The sequence below is a fragment of the Rhinoraja longicauda genome, chromosome 2 (assembly GCF_053455715.1).
Source record: "Rhinoraja longicauda isolate Sanriku21f chromosome 2, sRhiLon1.1, whole genome shotgun sequence".
NCBI lineage: Eukaryota > Metazoa > Chordata > Chondrichthyes > Rajiformes > Arhynchobatidae > Rhinoraja > Rhinoraja longicauda.
This window is the reverse complement of record NC_135954.1, coordinates 106883382-106910612: the sequence shown is the minus strand read 5'-3', so window position 1 is coordinate 106910612 and position 27231 is coordinate 106883382. Positions and strand designations below refer to the sequence as shown.

The 27231-nt window shown below is 46.5% G+C and overlaps 1 protein-coding gene across 1 annotated transcript in view; it reads right to left on the bottom strand.

Annotated features, from left to right (window-relative positions):
* nrp1a (neuropilin 1a) overlaps positions 1 to 27231 on the bottom strand; it is a 246650-nt gene that overhangs the window by 98974 nt on the left and 120445 nt on the right. The window contains 2 exon segments of the mRNA XM_078425444.1: positions 3050 to 3216; positions 9944 to 10099. Coding sequence (XP_078281570.1) covers positions 3050 to 3216; positions 9944 to 10099 — 323 coding nt within the window.

Below are 27231 nucleotides of genomic sequence, written 5' to 3'. Positions count from 1 at the left end.
TGCACCATTAGCACAGGGCATCTTCCCTCTGATCAATGCACAATCAGTATCCCTAGCAACAAATACCACCCTTTGAAGGTGCACAACACTGATGCATCTCGAACCATTACATCAAACTAGCGATTGTATTTCATGCACTCCATGGAACGACAGGCAGGCTGATGAAAAGAAAGTGAATTCTTTCAGGTTGTTTTGGACAAAAAGGAAATGATTAGAGGAATAGATTGGGCAGATGCACAGAGTCTCTTGCCCAGATTAGGGGAATCGAGGACCAGAGGACATAGGTTCAAGGCGAAGGGGGGAAGGATTTAATAGGAATCTGAGGGGGTAACATTTTCACACAAAGGGCGGTGGGTGTATGGAACAAGCTGCCAGAGGAGGTAGTTGAGGCTGGGACTATCCCAACATTTAATAAACAGTTAGACAGGTACATGGATAGGACAGGTTTGGAGGGATATGGACCAAATACAGGCAGGTGGGACTAGGGTGGCTGGGACATGTTGGGCATTGTGGGCAAGTTGGGCCGTGGGGCCTGTTTCCACACTGTATTACCCTATGACTCTATTGGGATGTGTAGGGAGGAACTGCAGATGCTGGTTTACACCTAAGATAGACACAAAATGCTGGAGTAACTCAGCGGGACAGGCAGCATCTCTAGATCGATGGTATGGGTGACTTTTCAGGTCGAGACCTTTCTTCAGACTGAGAGTCAGGGGAGAGGGCGCCCAGAGATATGGAAGGGTCAGGTGTGAAAACGAGAGATCAAAGGGGACGATGCTGAGGATGCGTTTTATATTTATTAATAATATTCACAAGATGCGGATATAACTGGCAAGGCCAATATTTATTGTCCATCTCAAATTGTCCTTGAGCTGAGGAAGCAGCTGAGAGTCAGCCATGCCTGAGTCAAACATGAACCAGACTGGGATCAGATGGCAGTGTTCCTTCCCTGCATCAAGTATTTTTATTAAGCAATGGTTACATTTACTGTGACTTCCCTTTAAAGATATCCAAATTGATTTAATTATTCCATTTGAAATCTTGCAGTTGCCATAAGGGGATTCTAATTCACATCTCCAGATCAATAATCAATAATCAAGTCCTAATAGCCTTGGGGTGGTGCAGCGGTAGAGTTGCTGCCTTGCAGCACCAGGGAATTTGAGGAAGGACATTCTTGCTATTGAGGGCGTGCAGCGTAGGTTTACTAGGTTAATTCCCAGAATGGCGGGACTGTCGTATGTTGAAAGACTGGAGCGGCTAGGCTTGTATACACTGGAATTTAGGATGAGAGGGGAAAAAAACAATTTAGCCCAATATACGGGATGTCCCGGCTAATACGGGACAGTTGGCAACCCTAGTCTTCATGGTCGTGGACCACGATATTTGCGGAAACAGACCATCTTGTTGTATTAATTCAAATGTATCACCAATATCAGTCTTGCCATTCAACTTCAAACACAGTTTGTTTTTTGCAAAAACTATAAGCACTGCAATAATTCCTTCTGAAAGTTCGCAAATAGATTTTTTTTTAAAAGCATTATTTTCCTTTAAATCAGTTTAGATGCAGTCGGAGAAGTCCACAGCCACACGCTTTGAACATGTTGGTCGCAAGTAACAAATTAACGTGTAGGAAGGAACTGCAGATGCTGGTTTAAACCGAAGATAGACCCAAAATGCTGGAGTAACTCAGCGGGTCAGGCGGCATCTCTGGAGAGAAGGAATGGGTGATGTTTCGAGTCGAGACCCTGCTTCAGACTGATGAAGGGTCTCGACCCGAAACGTCATAATGTCAGAAGTGATAGGAGTAGAATTAGGCCATTCGTCCCCATTAAGTCTACTCCGCCATTCAATCATGGCTGGTCTATCTCTCCCTCCAAACCCCATTCTCCTGCCTTCTCCCCGTGTCCTCTGACACCCATACTAATCAAGAATCTATCTATCTCTGCCTTAAAAATACCCACTGACTTGGCCTTCTGTGGCAAAGAATTCCACTGATTCACCCCCCTGCTGATGCTGGTTTAAACATCACCCATTCCTTCTCTCCAGAGATGCCGCCTGTGCTGCTGAGTTACTCCAGCATGTTGTGTCCATCAACAAATGAATGAGTACCCTTTACACGAGTTGCATCACCAGCAGCTGACGACAAAGAATGCTAATTCTCCTGCACGTCCAGAAAGGCTTTACATCAGAATCAATACCGAATAACCCAGTGATGAATTTCATGTCCAGCCGTCCTTGGGCCTCTACTGTAAGATTAATAATAATGGAGCTTTAAATTATAAAGTCAATATATAAAGCAGAATTAGACCTTTGACCAAAAACAGATGTGGGACCTCTTACCCTGACAGCTGATTGGTTGTGGGGATTAGACCCGTTGTGAGAAGAGAGGTATTGTCCTTCTTTGTTCTTTGAGACGGACATACATTTATTTTGCCCTGGAAATTTAGTTGACTCCCTTTACAACTAGAGAAAGGCCAGCCTGTGCACGCTTTATAATTGCGGTATTTATGACTGCATAAAAAGCTGCTGCAAAATCCCAATAGACAATAGACAATAGACAATAGGTGCAGGAGTAGGCCATTCGGCCCCTCGAGCCAGCACCGCCACTCAATGTGATCATGGCTGACCATTCACAATCAGTACCCCGTTCCTGCCTTCTCCCCATACCCCCTGACCCCTCTATCTTTAAGAGCTCTATCTAGCTCTCTCTTGAATGCATTCAGAGCATTGGCCTCCACAGCCTTCTGAGGCAGAGAATTCCACAGATTCACAACTCTCTGACTGAAAAGGTTTTTCCTCATCTCAGTTCTAAATGGCCTACCCCTTATTCTTAAACTGTGGCCACCTTGTTCTGGACCCCCCCAACATTGGGAACAAGTTTCCTGCCTCTAACGTGTCCAACCCCTTAATAATCTTATGTGTTTCGATAAGATCTCCTCTCATCCTTCTAAATTCCAGTGTATACAAGCCTAGCCGCTCCAGTCTATTAAAACCCAAGTTTATTAATGACATTCAGATTCAAGCGAGAAAAAGCCGAGGCTGTGTTTACCTGTATCCATTCTTTGTTAGTGTCTTCTGACGGAGTCCAGGCGTTTTCCGGATAATTCAGTCTTGATCGTCCCGAGGACCAGTATAAATTGTAATTGCTTGAGCTCAAAATTTGATCGCCGTGAATCTTGCCTGATTCCAAACCGAGTGATTCATTACATTGAATATCTGGACAAAAAAACAATACACAAATATGAGCTCTCCTCAATACTGTGACTAAGAAACACGGAAACATAGAAAACAGGTGCAGGAGGAGGCCATTCGGCCCTTCGAGCCAGCACCGCCATTCAATGTGATCATGGCTGATCATTCTCAATCAGTACCCCGTTCCTGCCTTCTCCCCATACCCCCTGACTCCGCTATCCTTAAGAGATCTATCTAGCTCTCTCTTGAATGCATCCAGAGAATTGGCCTCCACTGCCTACTGTGGCAGAGAAATCCACAGATTCACAACTCTCTGGGTTGAAAAAGTTTTTTCTCGCCTCAGTTTTAAATGGTCTCCCCTTTATTATTAGACTGTGGCCCCTGGTTCTGGAATCCCCCAACATTGGGAACACTTTTCCTGCATCTAGCTTGCCCAGTCCTTTTATAATTTTATACACGTCTCCAAAGACGTACAGGTATGTAGGTTAATTGGCTGGGTAAATGTAAAAATTGTCCCTAGTGGGTGTAGGATAGTGTTAATGTTACGGGGATCGCTGGGCGGCACGGACTTGGTGGGCCGAAAAGGCCTGTTTCCGGCTGTATATATATATGATATGATATGATATCCCGTCTCATCCTTCCGAACTCCAGTGAATACAAGCCCAGTCTTTCCATTCTTTCCTCACATGACAGTCCCGCCATCCCGGAGATTGACGTCGTGGACCTACGCTGCACTGCCTCAATAGCAAGGAAGTCCTTCCTCAAATTAGACTAATAGAGGATGAAGATGCCCTTCTTGATTGTATCCCTGAAGCGGAATATTTTTGGTTTATTATGTTCAAATTTGCCATGAAACATTCTGCTTTCTCGGTCACCTTCACTTTCGAAATTTAAGGTCAATGGAACTAAAAATTGGGGAGAATATATAATGGGATGATGGCTTGCCACCACCTCAACAAAACTAAGCTGCTGCGGTGTGCGATGATCACTGTTACATCCTTGACGATCTTTCACTCTTTGCTTGCCCAACTTGCCCGCACACCAGACGGACAACATGTCCCAGCTACACTAGTTTACCCTCATTCATTCACACTTGTCCCATACACCCACCACCCTGTGTGTCAAAAAGTTACCCCTCAGATTCCTATTAAAATCTTTCCTCTTCACCTTAATCCTATGTCCTCTGGCCCTCGATTCCCCGACTCTGGGCGAGAGACTCTGGGCATCTACCCGGATCTACTCCTCTCATGATTTTATACACCTCTATAAGATCACCCCTCATCCTCCTGCGCTCCAAGGAATGGAGACCCAGCCTACTCAACTTATTGCCTGAAATAAACGTAGAGACCCAGAAACCTTTCACCAAATTAAAACCAAATAAGTATTATTGGCACAAGAACACTGACAGAAATTGACAGTTGCTGGGCAGATCTTCGTCAGATTCACATACAATAGTCTGAACGATCTCCATCTAAAAAAAAAACTTTGATGCATCAATAATTCAATAGCTACCATCGACCCATGTGCGATCAGTCAGCATATCCCCTGGAGTTTCACTCCAAATCATTCTATCTCAAGGTCCACAATGCATTTATTTAACTGGACTGGTGAATGTCTAAAGCGTTGTATGAAAAGACGTGTTCCTTCCTTTGTGCAAATTGCATATCTATCTTTGTTCACAGAGATTTTTGGCATTTCAGAGTTTATCTTTGCAACTGATAGCATCTCCTCCAGAAAAGGTGTTAAAGGTGAACCATATACCCCAGCAATAAGGCAAAGTTTTCATCTTCCAAACAGTTAACTGCGGGCAGAAGAGATTTGTTTCATTTCATAAATTCATACGTTCACAAGTGATACGAGCAGAATTAGGCCATTCGGCCCATCAAGTCTACTCCGCCATTCAATCGTGCTGATCTATCTCTCCTTCCTAACCCAATTCTCCTGCCTCCTCCCCATAACCCTTGATGCCCGCACTAATCAAGAGTTTAATCTATCTGTCTTAAAAATGTCTATTGACTTGGCCTCCACAGCCTTCTGTGGTATCATGTCGGCATAGACATTGTGGGCTGAAGGGACTGTTCCTGAACAATGCTGTTCTATGTTCAATTATAATTCCACAGAATTATTCTTTATTAATGATCGTCAAATATTCTTTCCAACCACCCTTCCCCGTTACTGATTTTCATGGTGGATGGTAAAAAGGCAGAAAGGTATGGCGCTCACTATCACCACAACAGGAAGAGTGGTCAGTAATAATCTTTGTCTGGAAGACAGACACAAAATAGTGGAGTAACTCAGCGGGACAGGCAGCATCTCTGGAGAGAAGGAATGGGTGACGTTTCTGAAGAAGGGTCTCGACCTGCCGAATGGTTGTGATAAACAGGGAGCAATTCGAGGAGATAATGACATAAGAGAAAGGAGATAATTTGCTAATAGGGTCATTCATTCACAAAATGCTGGAGTAACTCAGCAGGTCAGGCAGCATTTCTGGAGAGAAGGAATGGGTGACGTTTCCTGGTCGAGACCCTTCTTCAGACTGATGTCGGGGGGGCGGGACAAAGGAAGGATATAGGTGGAGACAGGAAGATAGAGGGAGAACTGGGAAGGGGGAGGGGAAGAGAGGGACAGAGGAACTATCTAAAGCTGGAGAAGTCAATGTTCATACCACTGGGCTGCAAGCTGCCCAAGCGAAATACGGGGTGCTGTTCCTCCAATTTCCGGTGAGCCTCACTATGGCACTGGAGGAGGCCCATGACAGAAAGGTCAGACTGGGAGTGGGAGGGGGAGTTGAAGTGCTAGGCCACCGGGAGATCAGGTTGGTTAAGGCGGACTGAGCAAAGGTGTTGAGCGAAACGATCGCCGAACCTGCGTTTGGTTTCGCCGATGTAGAGAAGTTGACATCTAGAGCAGCGGATGCAACAGATGAGGATGGAGGAGGTGCAGGTGAACCTCTGGAAAGACTGTTTGGGTCCTTGGATGGAGTTGATGGGGGAGGTAAAGGGACAGGTGTTGCATCTCGTGCGGTTGCAGGGGAAAGTGCCCGGGGTTGGGGTGGTTTGGGTAGGAAGGGACGAGTGGACCAGGGAGTTACGGAGGGAGCGGTCTCTGCGGAACGCAGAAAGGGGACGGGATGGGAAGTTGTGGCCAGTGGTGGGGTCCCGTTGTAGGTGACGGAAATGTTGGCGGATGATTTGTTGGATCCGCTGGCTGGTGGGGTGGAAGGTGAGAACGGGAAGAGGCTGATGTGAACTGTACATCGAGTCTCAAAAAAGCCGGAGTGACTCAGCAGGGCAGGCAGCATCTCTGGAGAGAAGGTTTGGGTGACGTTTCGTGTCGAGACCCTTCTTCAGACTGATGCTTCTCCAGAGACGCTGCCTGTCCCAACCAACTGAGTTGGTCCAGCGTTTTGTGCCTATCTTCGCTGTAAACCAGCGTCTGCACCTCCTTCCTTCGCCCCCCAACAATATCAAACGGGAAGAAATAAGGGATAAAAAAATCCTCCACCGTGGCGGCACGGTGGCGCAGCAGTAGAGTTGCTGCCTTACAGCGAATGCAGCGCCGGAGACTCAGGTTCGATCCCGACTACGGGCGCCGTCTGTACGGAGTTTGTACGTTCTCCCCGTGACCTGCGTGGGATTTCTCCGAGATCTTCGGTTTCCTCCCACACTCCACAGACGTACAGGTGTGTAGGTTAATTGGCTGGGCAAATGTAAAAATTGTCCCTAGTGTGTGTAGGATAGTGTTAGTGTGCGGGGATCGCTGGGCGGCGCGGACCCGGTGGGCCGAAGAGCCTGTTTCTGCGCTGTATCTCTAAATCTAAATCTAAATCTACAATATAAACCTTCGCACAGTATTGAGAATGACACAATCTCAGGTTACATACTTAAGCTGTCAAGCCTAACCATATCTAATTTCAACAAGCTGGCATCTCAGACGTTTGGACATCAGAAGTGCCTGTTGATACAATGTGCACCAACCATTCCTGTCACCTCGATGCGATTCTTTGTGTCTCTGGTGGGTCAGACGAGATGCAGCTCTGGCTGGCTTTCACTGTCATTTTTGCTCGATATAGGTCATAATTAATGCAGTCAGAATCTACCACTTCAGATGTTCTGCCCTGAAAATTTCTCTTTGAACGTCGCTCCGAGCTGTATCCAACTTGCACTGCGGCTTTTTGTCAATGCTGCCTCCGCCTCAGCCACAAGACGGATTGCACCAAGTCAAAAGGAGGAAAAATGACATCTGCGCTAGTGTTCATATGGGCCTTGGTTCATATTAAACCCTTCCATTAAAAATCAATAATAAACTCGAACTTGAAGCACTAATATAAAGGCAAAATATCCCCAGGTGGCCAACACAGTACAACATCGCTCGAGGTGGTATCTCTCAGACGAGACATTAAATAAAGTTTGTTCAGGTGGGTGTGAAAAAAAGATATTCCATTTCAGGAAACAAAAGAAAAAACGCCATTTCTCTCTCAATGTGCATCACCGATAGCAGAATAACTACCCATTCATCACATTCTGTGGCAAGTGAAAGCTTGCTTCCTGCTAATTAATTGCCCTGCTTTCTAGCAACGGCTGGATACTTCCTTTAAAAATTAATTTGTCGCTTCTACTGTTTTCTGCCTGCCTGCCTCTCTTGGATGTAGGGAGATGCGATATCAAACGAGGGGGTCGCGTTTCATCAGTGGCGCTTGTACAATGCACAACGCGCATTAGAAAAAGTTGCCCCCTGGGCCCGTTGTTGGGTATCTGCTGCTTATCACGAGGAAAAAGTCATGGGATGCCCACATCAACGTGCGGTCCCCTTCCCCACAATGCAACATTCACTTATTCTCCATCCAGGCCAAAGGTGGGTCAAGAGACCAATAATGGAACTCTTCGCCTCAATACGTTTAGGTTGGCACCCCAGAAGCACAGGCCATCAAAAAAGTGCTTCAATTCAAAAACAAATATGATAACATTCAGATCATAAGATCATAAGTGATAGAATTAGGCCATTCCGCCCATCCAGTCTACTCCGCCATTCAATCATGGCTGATCTACCTCTCCCCCCCCCCCCCCTAACCCCATGAGAAGCTGGTGTGACTTGGATGGGTGCGGGGGGGGGGGGGGATGGGAGAGAGAGGGAATGCCGGGGCTACCTGAAGTGAGAGAAATCAATATTCATACCGCTGGGCTGTAAGCTGCCCAAGCGAAAGATGAGATGCTGTTCCTCCAATTTGCATTCGGCCTCACTCTGACAACGGAGGAGACCTGGGACAGAAAGGTCAGTGTAGGAATGGGAAGGAGAATTAAAAGTGTCCAGCAACCGGGAGATCAGGTATGTTCAGGTATGATCACCACCACAAAAATACTTTCCACTGACGCTCGTTCCACTGGTCTGGCCACATTCTCCAGAACTATGTTCAGAATTGTCTCGCCTACTGTTTGCTTTATTATAGTGCGGCACGGTGGTGCAGCGTTAGAGTTGCTGCCTTACAGCACGTGCAGCGCCAGAGACCCGGGTTCAATCCAGACTAAGGGTGCTGTCTGTACGGAGTTTGTACGTTCTCCCCGTGACCTGCGTGGGTTTCCCCCCCCCGAGATCTTCGGTTTCATCCCACACTCCAAAGACGTACAGGTTTGTAGGTTAAGTGGCTTGGTGTACGTGTACAATTGCCCCTAGTGTGTGAAGCATAGTGTCAATGTGCGGGATCGCTGGTCAGGGCAGATTCGGTGGACCAAAGGTCCTGTTTCCGTGCTGTCTCTAAACTAAACCAAACTAAACTATAGCTAAAAGAGTTTTCTTAACCGTCGTTTAGCAAGACTGTACTATCTGGACTCAGTGTCTATCAAATTTGGATGATTATTAGCTTGTGAAGCACACTGGGACATTATATGAAAGCACGAGGAGGTCTGACCTTTCTGTCATGAGCCTCCTCCAGTGTCATAGTGAGGCCCACCGGAAATTGGAGGAACAGCACCTCATCTTTCGCTTGGGCAGCTTACAGCCCAGCGGTATGAACATTGACTTCTCTAACTTTAGATAGCTCCTCTGTCCCTCTCTTTCCCCTCCCCCTTCCCAGTTGTCCCACTGTCTTCCCGTCTCCACCTATATTCTTTCTTTGTCCCGCCTCCCCCCACCCGGGACATCAGTCTGAAGAAGGGTCTCGACCTGAATCGTCACCCATTCCTTCTCTCCATTTCGGCCATTTAGAACTGGGATGAGGAAAAACTTTTTCAGTCAGAGAGTTGTGAATCTGTGGAATTCTCTGCCTCAGAAGGCAGTGGAGGCCAATTCTCTGAATGCATTCAAGAGAGAGCTAGATGGAGCTCTTAAGAATAGTGGAGTCAGGGGGTATGGGGAGAAGGCAGGAACGGGGCACTGATTGAGAATGATCAGCCATGATCACATTGAATGGCGGTGCTGGCTCGAATGGCCGAATGGCCTACTCCTGCACCTATTGTCTATTGTCTATTGTCCAAGATGTTGCCTGACCTGCTGAGTTACGCCAGCATTTTGTGATACCTTCGATATGAAAGCAAGATGTCATTTTGTCTTGCTGCGGGCAACATTTGGCTTAGTTGGGTCTGTAAGGAATGCTGTTGAACATGAGTGAATCCACATTATCCAGAATAAACATCAGAGTAGTGCCTGCTCCATATAAGTTAACTCAGTACGGCAACGTGCTTGATATTGTCCAACAATGAATGAACGAAGACATCCATGCAAACCAAATGATGACGAGCAATCGGTTTATACTCACTCTCCGAGAAATTCTTCTGGGCGATGGAGTAGTTTGCAGAGAAGCCGTCCCTGGCGATCGCTGTGTCCGTGTGTAGCGTTAATGACAGGATGCCCGTGAGAGAGTGAAGGCGCTCGGGAGCGACCTGGCCACAGTAGCGTCCGATGTGAAGTCCAACTGAGAGGAAGGGAGGGGAAACAAAGGCCAAAATAATTCAGTGATTCAGTTCAGTTTATTGCCACGTGTACCGAGGTACGGTGGGAAGAGGCTGATGTGAACTATACCATTGAGATGGATGTTTCTTTTTTTGTTTGTTTTGTGTTGGTTGTGATTGTGTAATTGCTTATTTTATTGTTCTTATTGTTGGACTGTGGGTGACGAAATCTCGTCCAAAAGACTTGTTTTTTGGATGACAAATAAAGGTAATTCTGAATTCTGAGTCACGTTGGGCTGAGTTGCTTGTTTTTGCTTCTGCAGTGCCAACGCTAGAAACTGCAGTGCAGTTTCTTCAGCAGAAAGACAATACCTGATTACAGTCGAGCCATTCACAGTGCACAGGACACATGATAAGGGAATAACGTTTGGTGCGAGGTAAAGCCAGTAAAATCAGATCAAGGATAGTCCGAGGGTCATCAAAGAGGTAGATAGTAGTTCAGCACTGCTCTCTGGTTGAAATCTGAGTTCAGATACTACCTTCTCCCAGGGAGATTTTGCTGCGAGATTTCACCAGGCTTGTGCTCGGCGGCGACTTTTATACGGGAAAATCAACTTTCTTTAATTATCTGACTACCAAGTGCCAACAAGAATGTATAGTGCAGAGGCAAGCAACCCAGCCCAACGTGACTCAATGGTATAGTCCACATCAGCCTCTTCCCCCTTGTCCGTTCAATCCTATCAGCAAATCTTCTCCTTTCTCCTATGTCATTATCTACTTGAATTGCTTATGTTTTTTCATAACCATTTGGCAAGATCTACTCACTCTCCAGGTAAGGAAGGTTCTCCTGAATTCCCCGAAGATAGACACAAAATGCTGGAGTAGTAAACGCTGGAGTGTCAACCAGCATCTGCTGTTCCTTCTTACACACTTCCCCTGAATTCCTCGCTCGGTTTATTAGTAACTATGTGTATGGCCCATGCTACTTTACATTCCCATACGAAATTACCTCTACATCCAACAATTAACCCATGTTGCAAACTTGATTATTTCCTTTCTAAATAAGCCCAGCCTGTTTTCTTCCTCCAAGATAAGTAGTAATTGAACTAAGCCTCAAATATAACGGGCGGCTCGGTGGCGCAGCGGTAGAGTTGCTGCCTTACAGTGCCTATGGTTCCAGAGACCCGGGTTCGATCCCGACTGCTGGTGCTGTACTGTACGGAGAGTGTAGGTTCAGGGCCGTCTTAACGCATGGGCCTGATGGGCACTTGCCCGGGGCCCCACGAGCATAGGGTCCCCATGCTGATCTGTGTATGTTAAGTGACTTGCAATAAATAAATACTACTTTAAAAATGTAGGTTCAATAAGTGCTTTTTTCGCAACATTTTCGGTCCCTAAGTGTTTTTTCGCAACATTTTCCATCCCTAAGTGCTTCTCACAGCGATCTGTTTCGCAACAATTAGCTCCCTAAGTGCTTTGCTTTTCCATCCCTAAGTGCTTCTCACAGCGATCTGTAAGTGCTTTTCGCAACAACGTAGCACCCTAAGTCCATCGCTTAGTGCTTTTCGGTAAGTGCTTTTCGCCGGCACGACAGGGAGGGGGCTGGTAGGGAAAGGGGGGTGGGGGAGAGTAACGATGGGGGCGACGGGGAGGGTGGGAGGAGGAGAGAGTGGGGGTGGGAGGAGGCAGAGTGGGACTGGGGAGGGGGACAGCAAGGGTGGGGGTTGGTGGTTGGGGGGGGGGGGAAGAGAGAGAAATAAATATATGTTTCATTTTATCGACCATTTACATTTTTATTCCTGTGAGTAGTTGTCGTAGGGGCCCCAGTACACTGCTTTGCCCGGGGCCCATAATGCTGTAAAGACGGCCCTGTGTAGGTTCTCCCCATGACCGTTTGGGTTTTCTCCAAGGTATTCGGTTTCCTCCCACACTCCAAAAGACGTACAGGTTTGTAGGTTAATTGGCTTGATATGAATGTAAAATTATCCCTCGTGTGCGTCGGGTAGTGTTTGTTACCGCGCGGGGATCGCTGGTCGGTGTGGACACGGTGGAATGAAGGGCCTGTTTCCGCACTGTATCCCTTTTTTAAAAAATATTGTTTTTATTGCTTTTTCAATTAGCATACAAAAACATTTAACATAACATAAAATAACATAACATAACAAGGCACATCAACAGCAAGGCCACTTTTAGGCACCTAAAGGCACTTTAAATATAAAGGAAGTAAGGCACGTTTCTGCGATAGTACATGTTTATATATATATATATATATATAAACTGCTCCCACCTTTAATAACCTAACCAGACAATGATCACAATGAAAATAAAGACAGTCAGCAGTTCACTCCAAGGCCGCAATAAAATCTTTCCCCTCCAGAAATTTCTAAACTAAACTAAACTGTGTCTCTAAACTAAACTAAAACTATTTGAGGAAGTTTGAGTGGCTATGCAAGATTTTAAAGGTTAAGGAACTAGGTACTTGACCCTGGAGAATGCTATTAAATCAGCAAACAAAGAAGGTAGAGCAAGGGGTGTTCCACGTTTTATACCATGGTCCCATTGTCAGGAGTTTATTTATTTTTAATAAATATGTGTCAGGCGGGGGATTGACAGCTGCAAGACAAGACAAGGATTGGACCTCCAGTCATGGGGACTAGAGAATCATGTTCCAGCAATCAGGTGCCTGGTACTGGAAGAAAAAGACTCGATGGTTTATGAGGGGAATAGGGATTGTTTCCATGCAAGTTCAGATTTAGATAGAAAAGTAGATTGACTATTTATATTTACTTATCATTTAGGACTTAGGTATTTAGGCATAATGAAAGGCCTGGATGGAGTGGATGTGGAGAGGATGTTTTCACTAGTGGGAGAGTCTAGGACCAGAGGTCATAGCCACAGAATTAAAGGACGCTCCTTTAGGAAGGAGATGAGAAGGAATTTCTTTAGTCAGAGGGTGATGAATCTGTGGAACTGCGTACAGACAGCACCCGTGGTCGGGATCGAACCCGGGTCTCTGGCACTGCAAGCGCTGTAAGGCAGCAACTCGACCGCTGCACTGTGTAGTAAATGGTAGGTTGATGAATGGAGGTATTTTGGGTTCCAGCCCATAGTTCCCTGAAAGTGGCACCACCGGTAGAAAAGGGATAAAAGGGCATATGGCATGTTAGCCTTCGTGGAACATAAATGTTGGGACATAAAGTATAATTTGACAAAGTGCCGCTTAGACAGCATTTGGAATATTTGGTGCAATGTTGGTCGCCACTCTACAGGAAGGATGTGGGTGGGCAGGAGAGAGCGAAGAGGAAATGCACCAGGATGGTGCCAGGATTGGAGGACATGAGTTATGGGGAGAAGTTGATAAGACTAGGCGGCATGGTGGCGCAGCAGTAGAGTTGCTGCCTTTCAGCGCTTTCAATATTGACCTGTTTAAAGCACCTTGAACTCTACCAGGTGGTGCAGCGGTAGAGTTGCTGCCTGACAACTCCAGAGATCCTGGTTCGATCCCGACTACGGGTGCTGCCTGTACCGGAGTTTGTACGTTCTCCCCGTGACCTGCGGGGGTTTTCCCCGAGATCTTTGGTTTCCTCCCACATTCCAAAGATGCACAGGTGTGCACTGTAGTTACATTGGAGGGTGTATGTGCAAATTGTCCCTCGTGTGTGTAGGATAGCGTTAATGTGTGTGGATCGCTGGTGGGCTGAAGGGCCTGTTTCCGCTATCTATCTCTAAACTAAAACTAAACAATACACTGGCAGAGGCTTAAAAATAAATCACATGCCACGCCCCCGGTAAGGGACAGGAATTGCGGCATAACCAAAGATAATAGAGCAGAGCAAGATAGACCACTCGACCCTAAAAACCGTAGTGTGTCATGGCGCCATTTTAGTAGGCAGAAACTTAAAAAGAAAAAGAACAAAAATCTGTGAGTTGATCGATGAGATATATTCTGCATTTTAATGGTATCATCACACATACTGTTTCCCCAAAACACTGATTGCACTGCGAGAAGCATAATGGCAATAACCTCCCTCCCATTGACTCCATCTATACCTCACGCTGCCTCGGCAAGGCCAGCAGCATCATCAAGGACAAGTCGCACCCTGGCCACTCCACCTCTCCCATCGGGCAAAAGGTATAGAAGTGTGAAAAGGCACACCTCCAGATTCAGGGACAGTTTCATCCCAGCTGTTATCAGGCAACTGAATCATCCTACCACAACCAGACGGCAGTCCTGAACTACAATCTACCACATTGATGTCCCTTGGTCTCTCCTTGATCAGACTTTGCTGGCTTTACCTTGCACTGAAGGTTATTTTGTTATCATGTATCGACACACTGTAAATGGACTGATTGGGAATCATGTCTTCAACCACTGCCTTCAACCACTGAAGGTCACCTCACCTTCTGCCTCCTTTCTCTGTTCGTTTACTTATTTATCTATTTATTCACTTCCCTATGTTCTTTCAATCCCTGTAAAGCGTCTTTGAGTGTATGAAAAGCGCTATATAAATGTAATGCATTATTATGAATTTCTGCTGACTGGTCAGCACGGAACAAAAGCTTTTCACTGCACCCCTCGGTACACGTGACAATAAACTAAACTGAATAAGCTGAAGCCTGCTTCTGCATAAACAGCCTGAGGTGTCTGGAAGGCAACGTCTGAATTGTCCAAGGTTCCCGAAGTGGCTTCCAAGCATGCGCTGTGCGCAACTGGAATAAGCTTTCCGCATCGAATGTATAAAGAAAGTAGAGCTACTGCCTCACAGCGCCAGAGGCATGGGTTCAATCCCGACTACGTGTGCTGTCTGTACGGAGTTTGCACGTTCTCCCCGCGACCTGCGTGGGTTTTCTCCGAGATCTTCGGTTTCCTCCCACACTCCAAAGACGTACAGGTTTGTCGGTCAATTGGCTTGGAGTAAATGTAAACATTGCCCCTAGTGTGTGTAGGGCAGTGTTAGTGTGCGGGGATCGCTGGTCGGCGCGGGGTCGGTGGGCCGAAGGGCCTGTTTTCGCGCAGTATCTCCAAACTAAGCCGAACCAAAAAAATCCAGAAGGACATTTGCAGTTTACGACATTTGCAGTACGTCCGCTATTTTCCTTTGCAAATTATTTTTTTCCCACTGAAGCTGAATCGTGTAAACTACTCAAAAACATGGCTGTGCGACGTCGTCCTTTGTATCGTTTCATTTCTAACACCGTCTTGGCTTTTGCCGTCCGAACCCACGTCAAATAACATGAGCCGCCACTGGCCTGTGAAAGGCAGCATTTCTGGGAGCAATACTCCAATAATACTGTCAGAAACGCTGCTAGATTAACCAGTCGCCAGCTACTCTGGTCATTATTGTACATATGAGGTGACTTCAGGAGTCCCCAGGGAAGACCCAGGGCAAAAAGCTCGCAGAACCCAAGTCGTAACTATTTGCTTTTATTGCACTCATGGGCTACATCAGACAAAATTTCCCCAGGCAATCTGTAACAATGACTGTCTGCATTTTTTTAATTGAAAGTCTGTGCATGCACTGAACTGGAGAAATTATTATAATGATAAGATATGATTCCATATTAAGAAATAACTGCTTATCTTGCTGTTCTTAGACTTTGTCATTTGGGACCGTTCTTCTTATCAGCTCACTTGCATTATTTTCTTGATATGATGCCATATTTCTCCTTAATTTCTCCTTGATCAATATATCCTCTCTCAGGGGCTCAAGATATGCAATTATATTAAAATAACAATAATGCGCGCTAATTTATTGTCGCATAACTGGGGCTTCGTAAGAATAAGCAATTTTGTAACCCCCGTAATGATACCCACACACTGTTCACCTGTCTCAGCCTTCCGGTCCGCACGCAATTGAGAAAAAATATATTTGAACTCGCTTCTTTAAACACAAGCAACATTCCCAGTTAATGGGCAAAAAAAAATAGTGGAATCGGGGAACTCAGGGCCAGATGGCTACCTCTGCTTATGTTCTTTTAAAAAATATTCCTCTTTTTCCTGACAGGCAGGGGTAAAGTAGCTCGAGCCCTGGAGTGCTCTTCCCGAGCAACTCCGAAAGGAAACGGGAAGGAAATGCGGGATCAAACGCGTGCCGAGACCGCGATCATTCTGGCCGTGACCATCACAAGGAGTTTCTGGTCGATTTCGGGAGCTCCATTAACCACGTCGTTTAAAAGTGAAACGACGCAGGGCAGAGCGGAAACCTTTTCAGGGTCTGTCGATCAGTGTAATGGTGTGACTCATGTTATGCGTGAGGTCGTGCTTGCTATGTAGTTAATAAAGTCTTTGGATCGTTATTCAGGTGTAAGGCTTCTGTTATTATACGGTCACCACAACATGGTCTTGTCAATAACAGGGCATTGGTGAGACCACACCTGGAGTATTGCGTACAGTTTTGGTCTCCTAATCTGAGGAAAGACATTCTTGCCATAGAGGGAGTACAGAGAAGGTTCACCCGATTGATTCCTGGGATGGCAGGACTTTCATATGAAGAAAGACTGGATAGACTCGGCTTGTACTCACTGGAATTTAGAAGATTGAGGGGGGATCTTATAGAAACTTACAAAATTCTTAAGGGGTTGGACAGGCTAGATGCAGGAAGATTGTTCCCGATGTTGGGGAAGTCCAGAACAAGGGTAAGGATAAGGGGGATAAGAAAATAACTGCAGATGCTGGTACAAATCGATTTATTCACAAAATGCTGGAGTAACTCAGCATATCCTTCCTTTGTCCCGCCCCCCTGACATCAGTCCGAAGAAGGGTCTCGACCCGAAACGTCACCCATTCCTTCTCTCCCGAGATGCTGCCTGACCTGCTGAGTTTTTGTGAATGCCTCCAGCATTTTGTGAATAAGGATAAGGGGGAAGTCTTTTAGGACTGAGATGAGAAAGTTTTTTTCACACAGAGTGGTGAATCTGTGGAATTCTCTGCCACAGAAGGTAGTTGAGGCCAGTTCATTGGCTATATTTAAGAGGGAGTTAGATGTGGCCCTTGTGGCTAAAGGGATCAGGGGGTATGGAGAGAAGGCAGGTACAGGTTACTGAGCTGGATGATCAGCCATGATCATATTGAATGGCGGTGCAGGCTCGAAGGGCCGAATGGCCTACTCCTGCACCTATTTTCTATGTTTCTATGTTTCTGTAAACCTCGTGGGAAGGAAAGACACGCACTCCAGCAGTGTTGGGCCCGGTCATGATACCGCCCGCCCGTAGTGACGTTTCAATACAAATGGATAACTACTTGGGATAGACACGAAATGCCGGAGAAACTCAACGGGGGACAGGCAACATCTCTGGAGAGAAGGAACGGGTGACGTTTCTGATCGACGCCCTCCTTCAGACTGAGAGTCAGGGGAGAGGCAGGCACAGAGATAAGGAAGTGTAAGGTGTGAAAATGAGACATCAAAGGGGATGGGGATGAAGGAAAATATAGAACAGATCATTGTTAGCTGGGAAAAGGTGACAACGAAGCATACGGAGACCGAGCCCGGGTTAAAACGTGGTCGTGGAGCTGGAGAGCGGGAGGGAATCACAGAGGGGGATGAGCGAGAGAGGGTGTTGCAGAAGTCTCGTCGGGGAGAGGGGGAGAACTTCTTCAAAGTAGGCAAACCTTGAGGAGAATTCGCAGTGGAGTAGACGAAATGTGTGGGAAGGAAATGCAGACGCTGCTTCATCGCAGTGGAGCAGTAAGATGACTTAGTCATCGAGTCATAGAGTGATACAGTGTGGAAACAGGCCCTTCGGCCCAACTTGCCCACACTGGCCAACATGTCCCACCTACACTAGTCCCACCTGCCCGCGTTTGGTCCATATCCCTCCAAACCTGTCCTATCCATGTACCTGTCCAACTGTTTCTTATACGATGGGATAGTCCCAGCCTCAACTACCTCCTCTGGCAGCTTGCACCAAACACCCACCACCCTTTGTGTGAAAAGGTTACCTCCTTGGATTCCTATTCAATCTTTTCCACTTCACTTTGAACCGATTGTCCTCTGGTCCTGGATTCCCCTACTCTGGGTAAAAGACTCTGTGCATCTACCCGATCTGTTCCTCTCATGATTTTGTACACCTCTATAAGATCTCCCCTCATCCTCCTGCGCTCCATGGAACAGAGACCCAGCCTACTCAACCACTCCCTATAGCTCACACCCTCTGGTCCTGGCAACATCCTCGTAAATCCTTCTGAGTGGTCTGTCCGATCTGGCCGAGGCTTGTGTCATAACACTACAGTGGCTCTAGGAGGCGGAGAGGAAACAGGGAAGGGAGCTTTCACTCACAGCCACAGTTCAGTTCAATTCAGTTTATTGTCACGTGTACCGAGATACACAGTGAAAAGCTTCATGCTGCGTGCTTGCAAGTCAAGCAGAAAGACGACACATGGTTACAATCAATCCAAAGATATAGACACAAAAAGCTGGAGTAACTCAATGGGTCAGGCAGCATCTCTGGAGAGAAGGAATAGGTTACGTTTCAGGTCGAGACCCTTCTTCAGACCCGAAACGTCACCCGTTCATTCCTTCTCTCCAGAGATGCTGCCTGTCCCGCCGAGTTACTCCAGCTTTTTGTGTCTATCTTTAGTTTAAACCAGCGCCTGCAGTTCCTTCACACACATTCCAATCAATCCATTTACAGTGTAAAGATACATAATAAGGGATAACAGGTAGACACAAAATGCTGGAGTAACTCAACGGGTCAGGCAGCATCTCGGGAGAGAAGGAATGGGTGACGTAGAAAATAGGTGCAGAAGTAGGCCGTTCGGCCCTTCGAGCCAGCACCGCCATTCACTATGATCATGGCTGATCATCCAAAAATCACTACTCCGTTCCTGCTTTCTCCCCATATCCCTTGATTCCTTTAGCCTGAAGAGCTATATCTAATTCTCTCCTGAAAACATCCACTGGCCTCCACTGCCTACTGTGGCAGAGAATTCCACAGATTCACTACTCTCTGGGTGAAAAATGTTTTTTCCTCGTCTCAGTCCTAAATGGCCTACCCACTCATTCTTAAACTGTGACCCCTGGTTCTGGATCCCCCCAACATGTGGAACAATTTTCCAGCATCTAGCCCTTAATAATTTTACATATTTCTATTTCACAAAATGCTGGAGTAACTCAGCAGGGGTCAGGCAGCTTCTCAGGAGAGAAGGAATGGGTGACGTTTCGGGTCGAGACCCTTCCTCAGTCTGAAGAAAGGTCTCGCCCCGAAACGTCACCCATTCCTTCTCTCCTGAGATGCTGCCTGACCTGCTGAGTTACTCCAGCATTTTGTGAAATAAATACCTTCGATTTGTACCAGCATCTGCAGTTATTTTCTTACACTACGTATTTCTATAAGATCCCCTCTCATCCTTCTATATTCAAGTGAATACAAAGCCCACTTGATCCATTCTTTCATCATATGTCAGTCCCGCCATTCCGGGAATTAACATGGTCATGTATTTTGTTGAACTGAATTGGGGTAAACCTGAACAGACATTAAACCGTACTCCCGTTGGGCTAAGAGCTAGATCTAATTAGTGTTGCAGAGCTAATTTAATGTTGCCGGAGCGGCCACTGTTAAATTCCCCGTTAGTTAAAATTCCCCGCTGTTTATTTTGGCATTTTTTGTTGTTACAGAGGTGCCGTAGCTGCTCTCCGGTGATCTCCGGCAGCACGGCACTACTGGATCGAACTATTTCTACACGGTTCTATTGTATATGGTTCTGGAGTATTGCGTACAGTTTTGGTTTCCTAATCTGAGGAAGGACATTCTTGCCATAGAGGGAGTACAGAGAAGGTTCACCAGATTGATTCCTGGGATGGCAGGATTTCATATGAAGAAAGACTGGATAGACTCGGCTTGTACTCGCTGGAATTTAGAAGAATGAGGGGGGATCTTATAGAATTAATTCAAATCTCTTTTAATGGGGCAAATGGACCAAACGTCCATTTCATTGTCGTGCCTGTCCCTCACCACTTTAACTGGATTTACCACGTACGTACGTACGTACCCCGCTCTCTCAGAATGGGAAGCTGTTTTTGTCCGTGGCCTGACACAAAACGCTGGAGTAACTCAGCAGGACAGGCAGCATCTCTGGAGAAAAGGAATGAGCGATGCTTCGGGTCGAGACGCTTCGGGACGCTACTTTTAGAAGATTGAGGGGGGATCTTATAGGAACTTACAAAATTCTTAAGGGGTTGGACAGGCTAGATGCGGGAAGATTGTTCCCGATGTTGGGGAAGTCCAGAACAAGGGGTCGCAGTTTAAGGATAAGGGGGAAGTCTTTTAGGACCGAGATGAGAAAGTTTTTTTTCACACAGAGAGTGGTGAATCTGTGGAATTCTCTGCCACAGAAGGTAGTTGAGGCCAGTTCGTTGGCTATATTTAAAAGGGAGTTAGATGTGGCCCTTGTGGCTAAAGGGGTCAGGGGGTATGGAGAGAAGGCAGGTACGGGATACTGAGCTGGATGATCAGCCATGATCTCATTGAATGGCGGTGCAGGCTCGAAGGGCCGAATGGCCTACTCCTGCACCTATTGTCTATGTTTCTATGTTTCTATATCCTCTGCGAGCCCTTGGGCATGTGCTGCAGGTCTGGCTTTGATTCTTCAATGTGTGCCGCCGGATAAAAGCGCTGATCGTCAGGTTAAGAGACGGCAATTAGGAGCGATGGACCGTGCCCCGCTGTCAGGCTGTGCATGGTGTCAATCCGAGACGCGGCCCTGGCTGCCAGCTCATGTGTCTCGCTCCTCAGGGGGTCCAATGAAGCACTCTCCAAGAGCTACAAATCAGAGCCAAACTATAAAAGGTGCGGATTTGAAAGTCTGACCGAGGAAGCCGTCCCCTGCAGTAAGTGTCAGCACCAATTAGACAAAGGTAACAGTGCAAAGCCCAGAAAGTGTTTGCAGGAGCAGGCGTGGCCATAAAGGATACACATCTCGGCTTTTATTACCCAGGAAGCTGCTTTTTTTTGTGTGTGTTGGGGGGGGGGGGGGGGGAATAAAGGGAACACAGAATGAAGAGGCAATGAGCATGTTTATTCCAGCCTCCTCGAATACCGACTTTAGAGCCGGCTGCCTTTAATCAATCCATCCTTTAAAGACATTTCTGCCTGGACACCTCTTCTCCAGCTGTTCCTGGGGCACGTGACAATAAACTAAACTGAACTGAAGTGAACTAAAACTACTCGACCCGACCGTCCACACTGCCTTTAGCCTGACACTGGCTCAGGAAACAGTCCAGGCTGAGCTCCACGCAGGAAAGCATTCAGAAGCTTTACAGCACAGTTAGTTGTCGCACTGTTACACACTGACCTTTCTGTCCTGGGTCACCTCCATTGTCAGAGTGAGGCTAAACGCAAATTGGAGGAACAGCATCTCATATTTCGCTTTTTTAGATTTTTTTAGATTTTTTAGATTTAGAGATACAGCGCAGAAACAGGCCCTTCGGCCCACCGGGTCCGCGCCGCCCAGCGATCCCCGCACACTAACACTATCCTACACACCACAATTTTTACATTTGCCCAGCCAATTAACCTACATACCTGCACGTCTTTGGAGTGTGGGAGGAAACCGAAGACCTCGGAGAAAACCCACGCAGGTCACGGGGAGAACGTACAAACTCCGTACAGACGGCGCCCGTAGTCAGGATCGAACCTGAGTCTCCGGCGCTGCATTCGCTGTAGGGCAGCAACTCTACCGCTGCGCCACCGTGCCGCTTGGACCGCTTCCAGCCCAGTGGCATGAATATTGACTTCTCTAACTTCGGGTAGCCCCGGCATTCCCTCTCTCTCCATCCCTCCCCCACCCAAGTCGCACCAGCTTCTCGTTCTCACCCAACAAACAGTTAACAATGGCCTGTTTCCTTTATCATCGTTACTTTTTTGCATATCTTTCATTCATTGTTCTTTATCTCTCTACATCGTCGTCTATATCTCTCGTTTCCCTTATCCCTAACCAGTCTGAAGAACGGTCTCGACCCGAAACGTCACCCATTCCTTCTCTCCAGAAATGCTGCCTGTCCCGCTGAGTTACTCCAGCTTTTTGTGTCTATCTTCGGTTTAAACCGGCATCTGCAGTTCCTGAACGCACCATTATAATATGTGTCAGCCTGGATGCTAAGTATTTTACTGGACATCTCAAACCCAACAATTATATATATAGAGTCCATGGTAATTTTACACATGTGAAAATCATTGCATATTTGCTTATATTTTCTAATTAAATCCATGTGCAGATACAAGCTGTAAGATGTGATTGTTCAGGCATTTCCCTCTAGATTTGGCACGTCTGACGTATGTTATTACTCAAAACATTTTCTGCCAAACTATTTTGAAGAGATCGTGAAATTACTTTTTCACATGTTTCCTATCTCGTCCAATGTAAAACACATTTATCCCAGAGTCACCTTCGTGAGTCCTGTAACATCTTACGGTTTTCCAGGCTAAGGCAAAGTAGTCTTTTTTTTAACCCTATAATATACACACATTTAATGGGAACCTTTCTGAACGGGGATACATAAAATTAGGAGGCATAATTCCAAAGCAGCCACAGCCAGACATGAAAACAACTTTTTTTCCGTGGGTAGTAGCTCTACTCAATAACCAAAAGTCTATTGTCTCTTTTTGCTCTGGTTTACTTCACTCACATGTTTAAACCGTAATGTTGTATATGCTTAATGTTTTAATGTTTTATGCTTTAGTCTTAATTGTTTACTGTATGTTCATGTTGTTACTTGCGAGGCACATTCCTTGTATGTGTACATACATGGCCAATAAACTTATTCATTCAGTCTTTCATAGATAGGGCACGTAGCCATGGTTGGGGTGTTTAAAACTAGACAGTATAGGTTTAATGTGAGAGGGAGGTAGTTTAAAAGGATTCTGAGGGGGGAATTTATTCACAGAAGTAACATCAATATCTGGAATGTGGGAGAAATAGTCTCATCACTTACCAGGCATTTGACAGGTACGTGAATGAACGGGGGAGATGAAACTTATGCAGGCAAATGGGATTTGTCTAGTCTTTGTGATTGGCACAAATAGGATGGGCAGAACGGACTGTTTCTTTGCTGTCTAACGACCGCGCCTATGACGACCTACGACCACACAGGCGGCAACCTACGACAATCGACGTCAACCTACGTCTACCCGCGACAAGCTACGACCGTGTTGGCGACAACTGAAGACAATTCACGTCATTTTGGCCTCCGGTTTTGAAGGTCACCGGTTGACGTAGGTAGTCGCCAATGGAATTCAACGAAGTCAGCACCGGCGACAACCTACGTCACCTGGCGACAACCTACGACAGCGCCTACGTCAGGAGACGTCAAGCTACGATCATTGGCGTCAAACCAACAGTCGCCAAAATTTTGTAAACATTTCAAAATCCAGCGGCGACCAGAAAAACGCTACGACTCTTTGGAGACGACTCACGACCGTACAGGCGACACCCCGGCAACCGTGTGGCGACAGCCTAGTCGCCTGTAGTCGTCTAAAAATTTGCCTAAGTGGGACAGGGGTTTATCTCCATGGCTCCATGTGGAAGCTGCTGGCACTTGGTACGATCACACACACGGGGAGAGGATAAATACATAATAAGAAGGATGTGATAGACTGGTGGATTAGGTGGATCTTCATCTGAAGTGCACAGGGCTTTTTATGCAGAAGATAAAGACACAAAATGCTGGAGTAACTCAGCGGGACAGGCAGCATCTCTGGAAAGAAGGAATAGGTGACGTTGATGTAGATGTTGGGAGCCCATGTTGCAGTTGTAGAAGACTTTTATGAGGCTGCATGTAGAGTATCATGTTCAGTTTTGGGCACCATGTTATAGGAAAGATGTTGTCAAGCTGGAAAGGATACAGAGAAGATTTACCACGATGTTACCAGGACTAGAGGGTGTGAGCTACAGGGAGAGGTTGAGTAGGCCGGGACACTATTCCCTGGAGCGCAGGAGGATGAGGGGTGATCTTATAGAGATGTACAAAATCATGAGAGGAATAGATCGGGTAGACGCACAGAGTCTCTTGACCAGACTCGGTGAATCGAACACCAGAGGACATAGGTTTAAGGTGAAGGGGAAAAGATTTAATAGGAATCTGAGGGGTACCTTTTTCACACAAAGGGTGGTGGGTGCATGGAACAAGCTGCCAGAGGAGGTAGTTGAGGCAGGGACGATCTCAACGTTTAAGAAGCAGTTAGACAGGTACGTGGATAGGACAGGTTTGGAGGGATATGGACAAAACGCGGGCAGGTGGAACTAGTGTAGCTGGGACATGTTGGCCGGTGTGGGCATTGGGCCACAGGGCCTGTTTCCATGCTCTTTCACTTTGACTATGAAGGGCCTGTTTCCACACTGTATCACTCTATGACTCTATGAAGGGCCTGTTTCCACACTGTATCACTCTATGACTCTATGAAAGGCCTGTTTCCACACTGTATCACTCTATGGCTCGATGAAGGGCCTGTTTCCACACTGTATCACTCTAAGGCTCGATGAAGGGCCTGTTTCCACACTGTATCACTATGACTCTGTGAAGGGCCTGTTTCCACACTGTATCACTCTATGACTCTATGGTGCTGAGATAAACGTAAAGCATTTTGGGCGCAAGTGGAATGGGCAGATTGTCCAGGGCAACCAGTTCAGGTCCAAGGCTGGCAGATGGGGCAGCTGTGGAAAATCAATGAGCCCTTTGTTCTCTAAGGAGAAATGGGAGGTTACCACATTTTCATGCAATGATCTATCTGATGCCTCCATCATAATGATGTGTCAGGAAGACAAGGCTCAGAGACTCTGTTCCAGCCACAACAGTGCAATCTTTAAGTTACTGCACCAGCATTCACAGCAATGAGTTTGAATCCCATCTTGGCAGCTGGGGATTTTAAGCTCCAGCTGTTTGATTAAATCTGGAATTTTTCTAATAGGTTACTCTCTTTAAAAGTGAGCTCAGTTACTCCAAACTTTTGCAAATTAAAACAGAAAATGCCGGAAAAGCTCAGCGGGTCAGGCTGCAACTGTGGAAAGAGAACAATTAACATGGCAGGTCTAGAATGACCAAGGACGAATGAGGCAAAAAGGGACAGGCAGAATTCCTGCCGGAGGGCAAAGGGGAACCTCTTCGAGCTGGCAGCATATTCTGTGTAGGAAGGAACTGCAGATGGTGGTCTAAACCGAAGATAGACACAAAAAGCTGGAGTAACTCAGCAGGTCAGACAGCGTCTCTGGAGAGAAGGAACAGTGACATTTCGGGTCGAGACCCTTCTTCAGACTGAGAGACCGGGGGAAGGGAAACGAGAGATGTGGACGGTGATGTAGAGAGATATAGAACAAATGAAATGATAGACACAAAATGCTGGAGTAACTCAGCGGGACAGGCAGCATCCCTGGAGAGAAGGAATGGGTGACAATTCGGGTCTGAGTTACTCCAGCTTTTTGTGTCTATCTTCGGTTTAAACCAGCATCTGCAGTTCCTTCCTACAAATGAATGAAAAAATGAATCCAAAAAAGTAACGATGTTAAAGGAAACAGGCCATTGAAAGCTGTGGGCTAGGTGAAAACGGGTTACAGACAATGAGACTCAACAAGACGACTTTGAAAGCTGGTAGTGTATTCCACTGTAAATGAAAATCAAAAAATGTTTACAGATGTCGTAAATCTGAAATAAAAACGAAAAATCCTCGAAGACACTCAGCTAGTCAGGCATCACCTTTGGAAAGAGAAACAGTTCATGTTTCAGGTCCAGGATCCTGGAGTCTGAAAAAGTGTCTCGACCTGAAACGGAACCTATTCCTTCTCTCCAGAGACGCTGTCTGACCCACTTGAGTTACTGCAGCTTTTTGTGTCTATTTTTGGTTTAAACCAGCATCTGCAGTTCCTTCCTACCCAGGATCCTGATTGTTGATCTTACTAAAGACTTTCAGTTCAGAAGGTCCACCAACCTGGCGTGGATTGAGCTGGAGTACGTGCGACTCCAAACCTATAAAGGGCCTTGACCCGAAACGCCACCCATTCCTTCTCCCCAGAGTTGCTGCCTGCCCCGCTGAGTTACTCCGGCATTTTGTGTCTATCTTCAGTTTAAACCAGCATCTGCAGTTCCTTCTTACACACTACCGAGGTGGTGTGTCCTCTAGCTAGTACTACCAAGGTGATTGCTCACTATCTCCTCACTTCAATGTGAGATGGACAAATGCTGCCATTGTATGGGGAGAAGGCAGGAACGGGGTACTGATTGAGAATGATCAGCCATGATCACATTGAATGGTGGTGCTGGCTCGAAGGGCCGAATGGCCTCGTCCTGCATCTATTGTCTATTGTCTGTGACACCCACATCCCACGAATGAAGAACAGGTGCTTAGTTTAGCTTAGTTTAGTCTAGTTTAGTCTAGTCTAGTTTAGTTTAGAGATACAGCGTGGAAACATGCCCTTCGGCCCACCGGGTCTGCGCCGACCAGTGATCCCCGCACATTAATACTACGCTACACACACACTAGAGCCAATTTACACTTATACCAAGCCAATTTACCTACAAACCTGTACGTCTTTGAAATGTGGGAGGAAACCGAAGATCTCGGGAGGACACCCACGCAGGTCACGGGGAGAACGTACAGACAAGCACTCATAGTCGGGATCGAACCTGGGTCTCCGGTGCTGCACGCACTGTAAGGCAGCAACTCTACCGCTGCGCCACCGTGCCGGTTTTCTGAAACCACTGACTTCCAGTGATTTGAGGGGAAATTGGCCTCCGATGTCAGTTTTCTTTCAATTAATCCCAACGGCTTGATCTGATATTTTAAATATATTGCGATGTGTCGGAAAACCCTGTTGACTGTCAAAGCAGAGGAAGCTCCGGGGGGGGGGGGGGGGGGGGGGGGGGGGGTGGAAAAGATGCAGGAATTCACGGCATTGCCCACAAAGCGAGATCAGCTTTTATTTATGGAATGATTAAAAGAGGCTTGGCTTAAGCTTGAAAAAGCACGCACAAGGCTGAATAAGGAGACATAATGCAGTCTAACTCCTCAATCAGCTCTCACATCACAAGGAGAAGCAGTAATTATTAATGACTGCAGAGTGTGATTATAATGAAGAAATGATTGCTGATGAGTTACAGACTGAAGCCCCTGGAACTTTGCATGTCTTTAATAATAAAAGGTTCTCCTCTGTACATTTTGCTAATCTTCA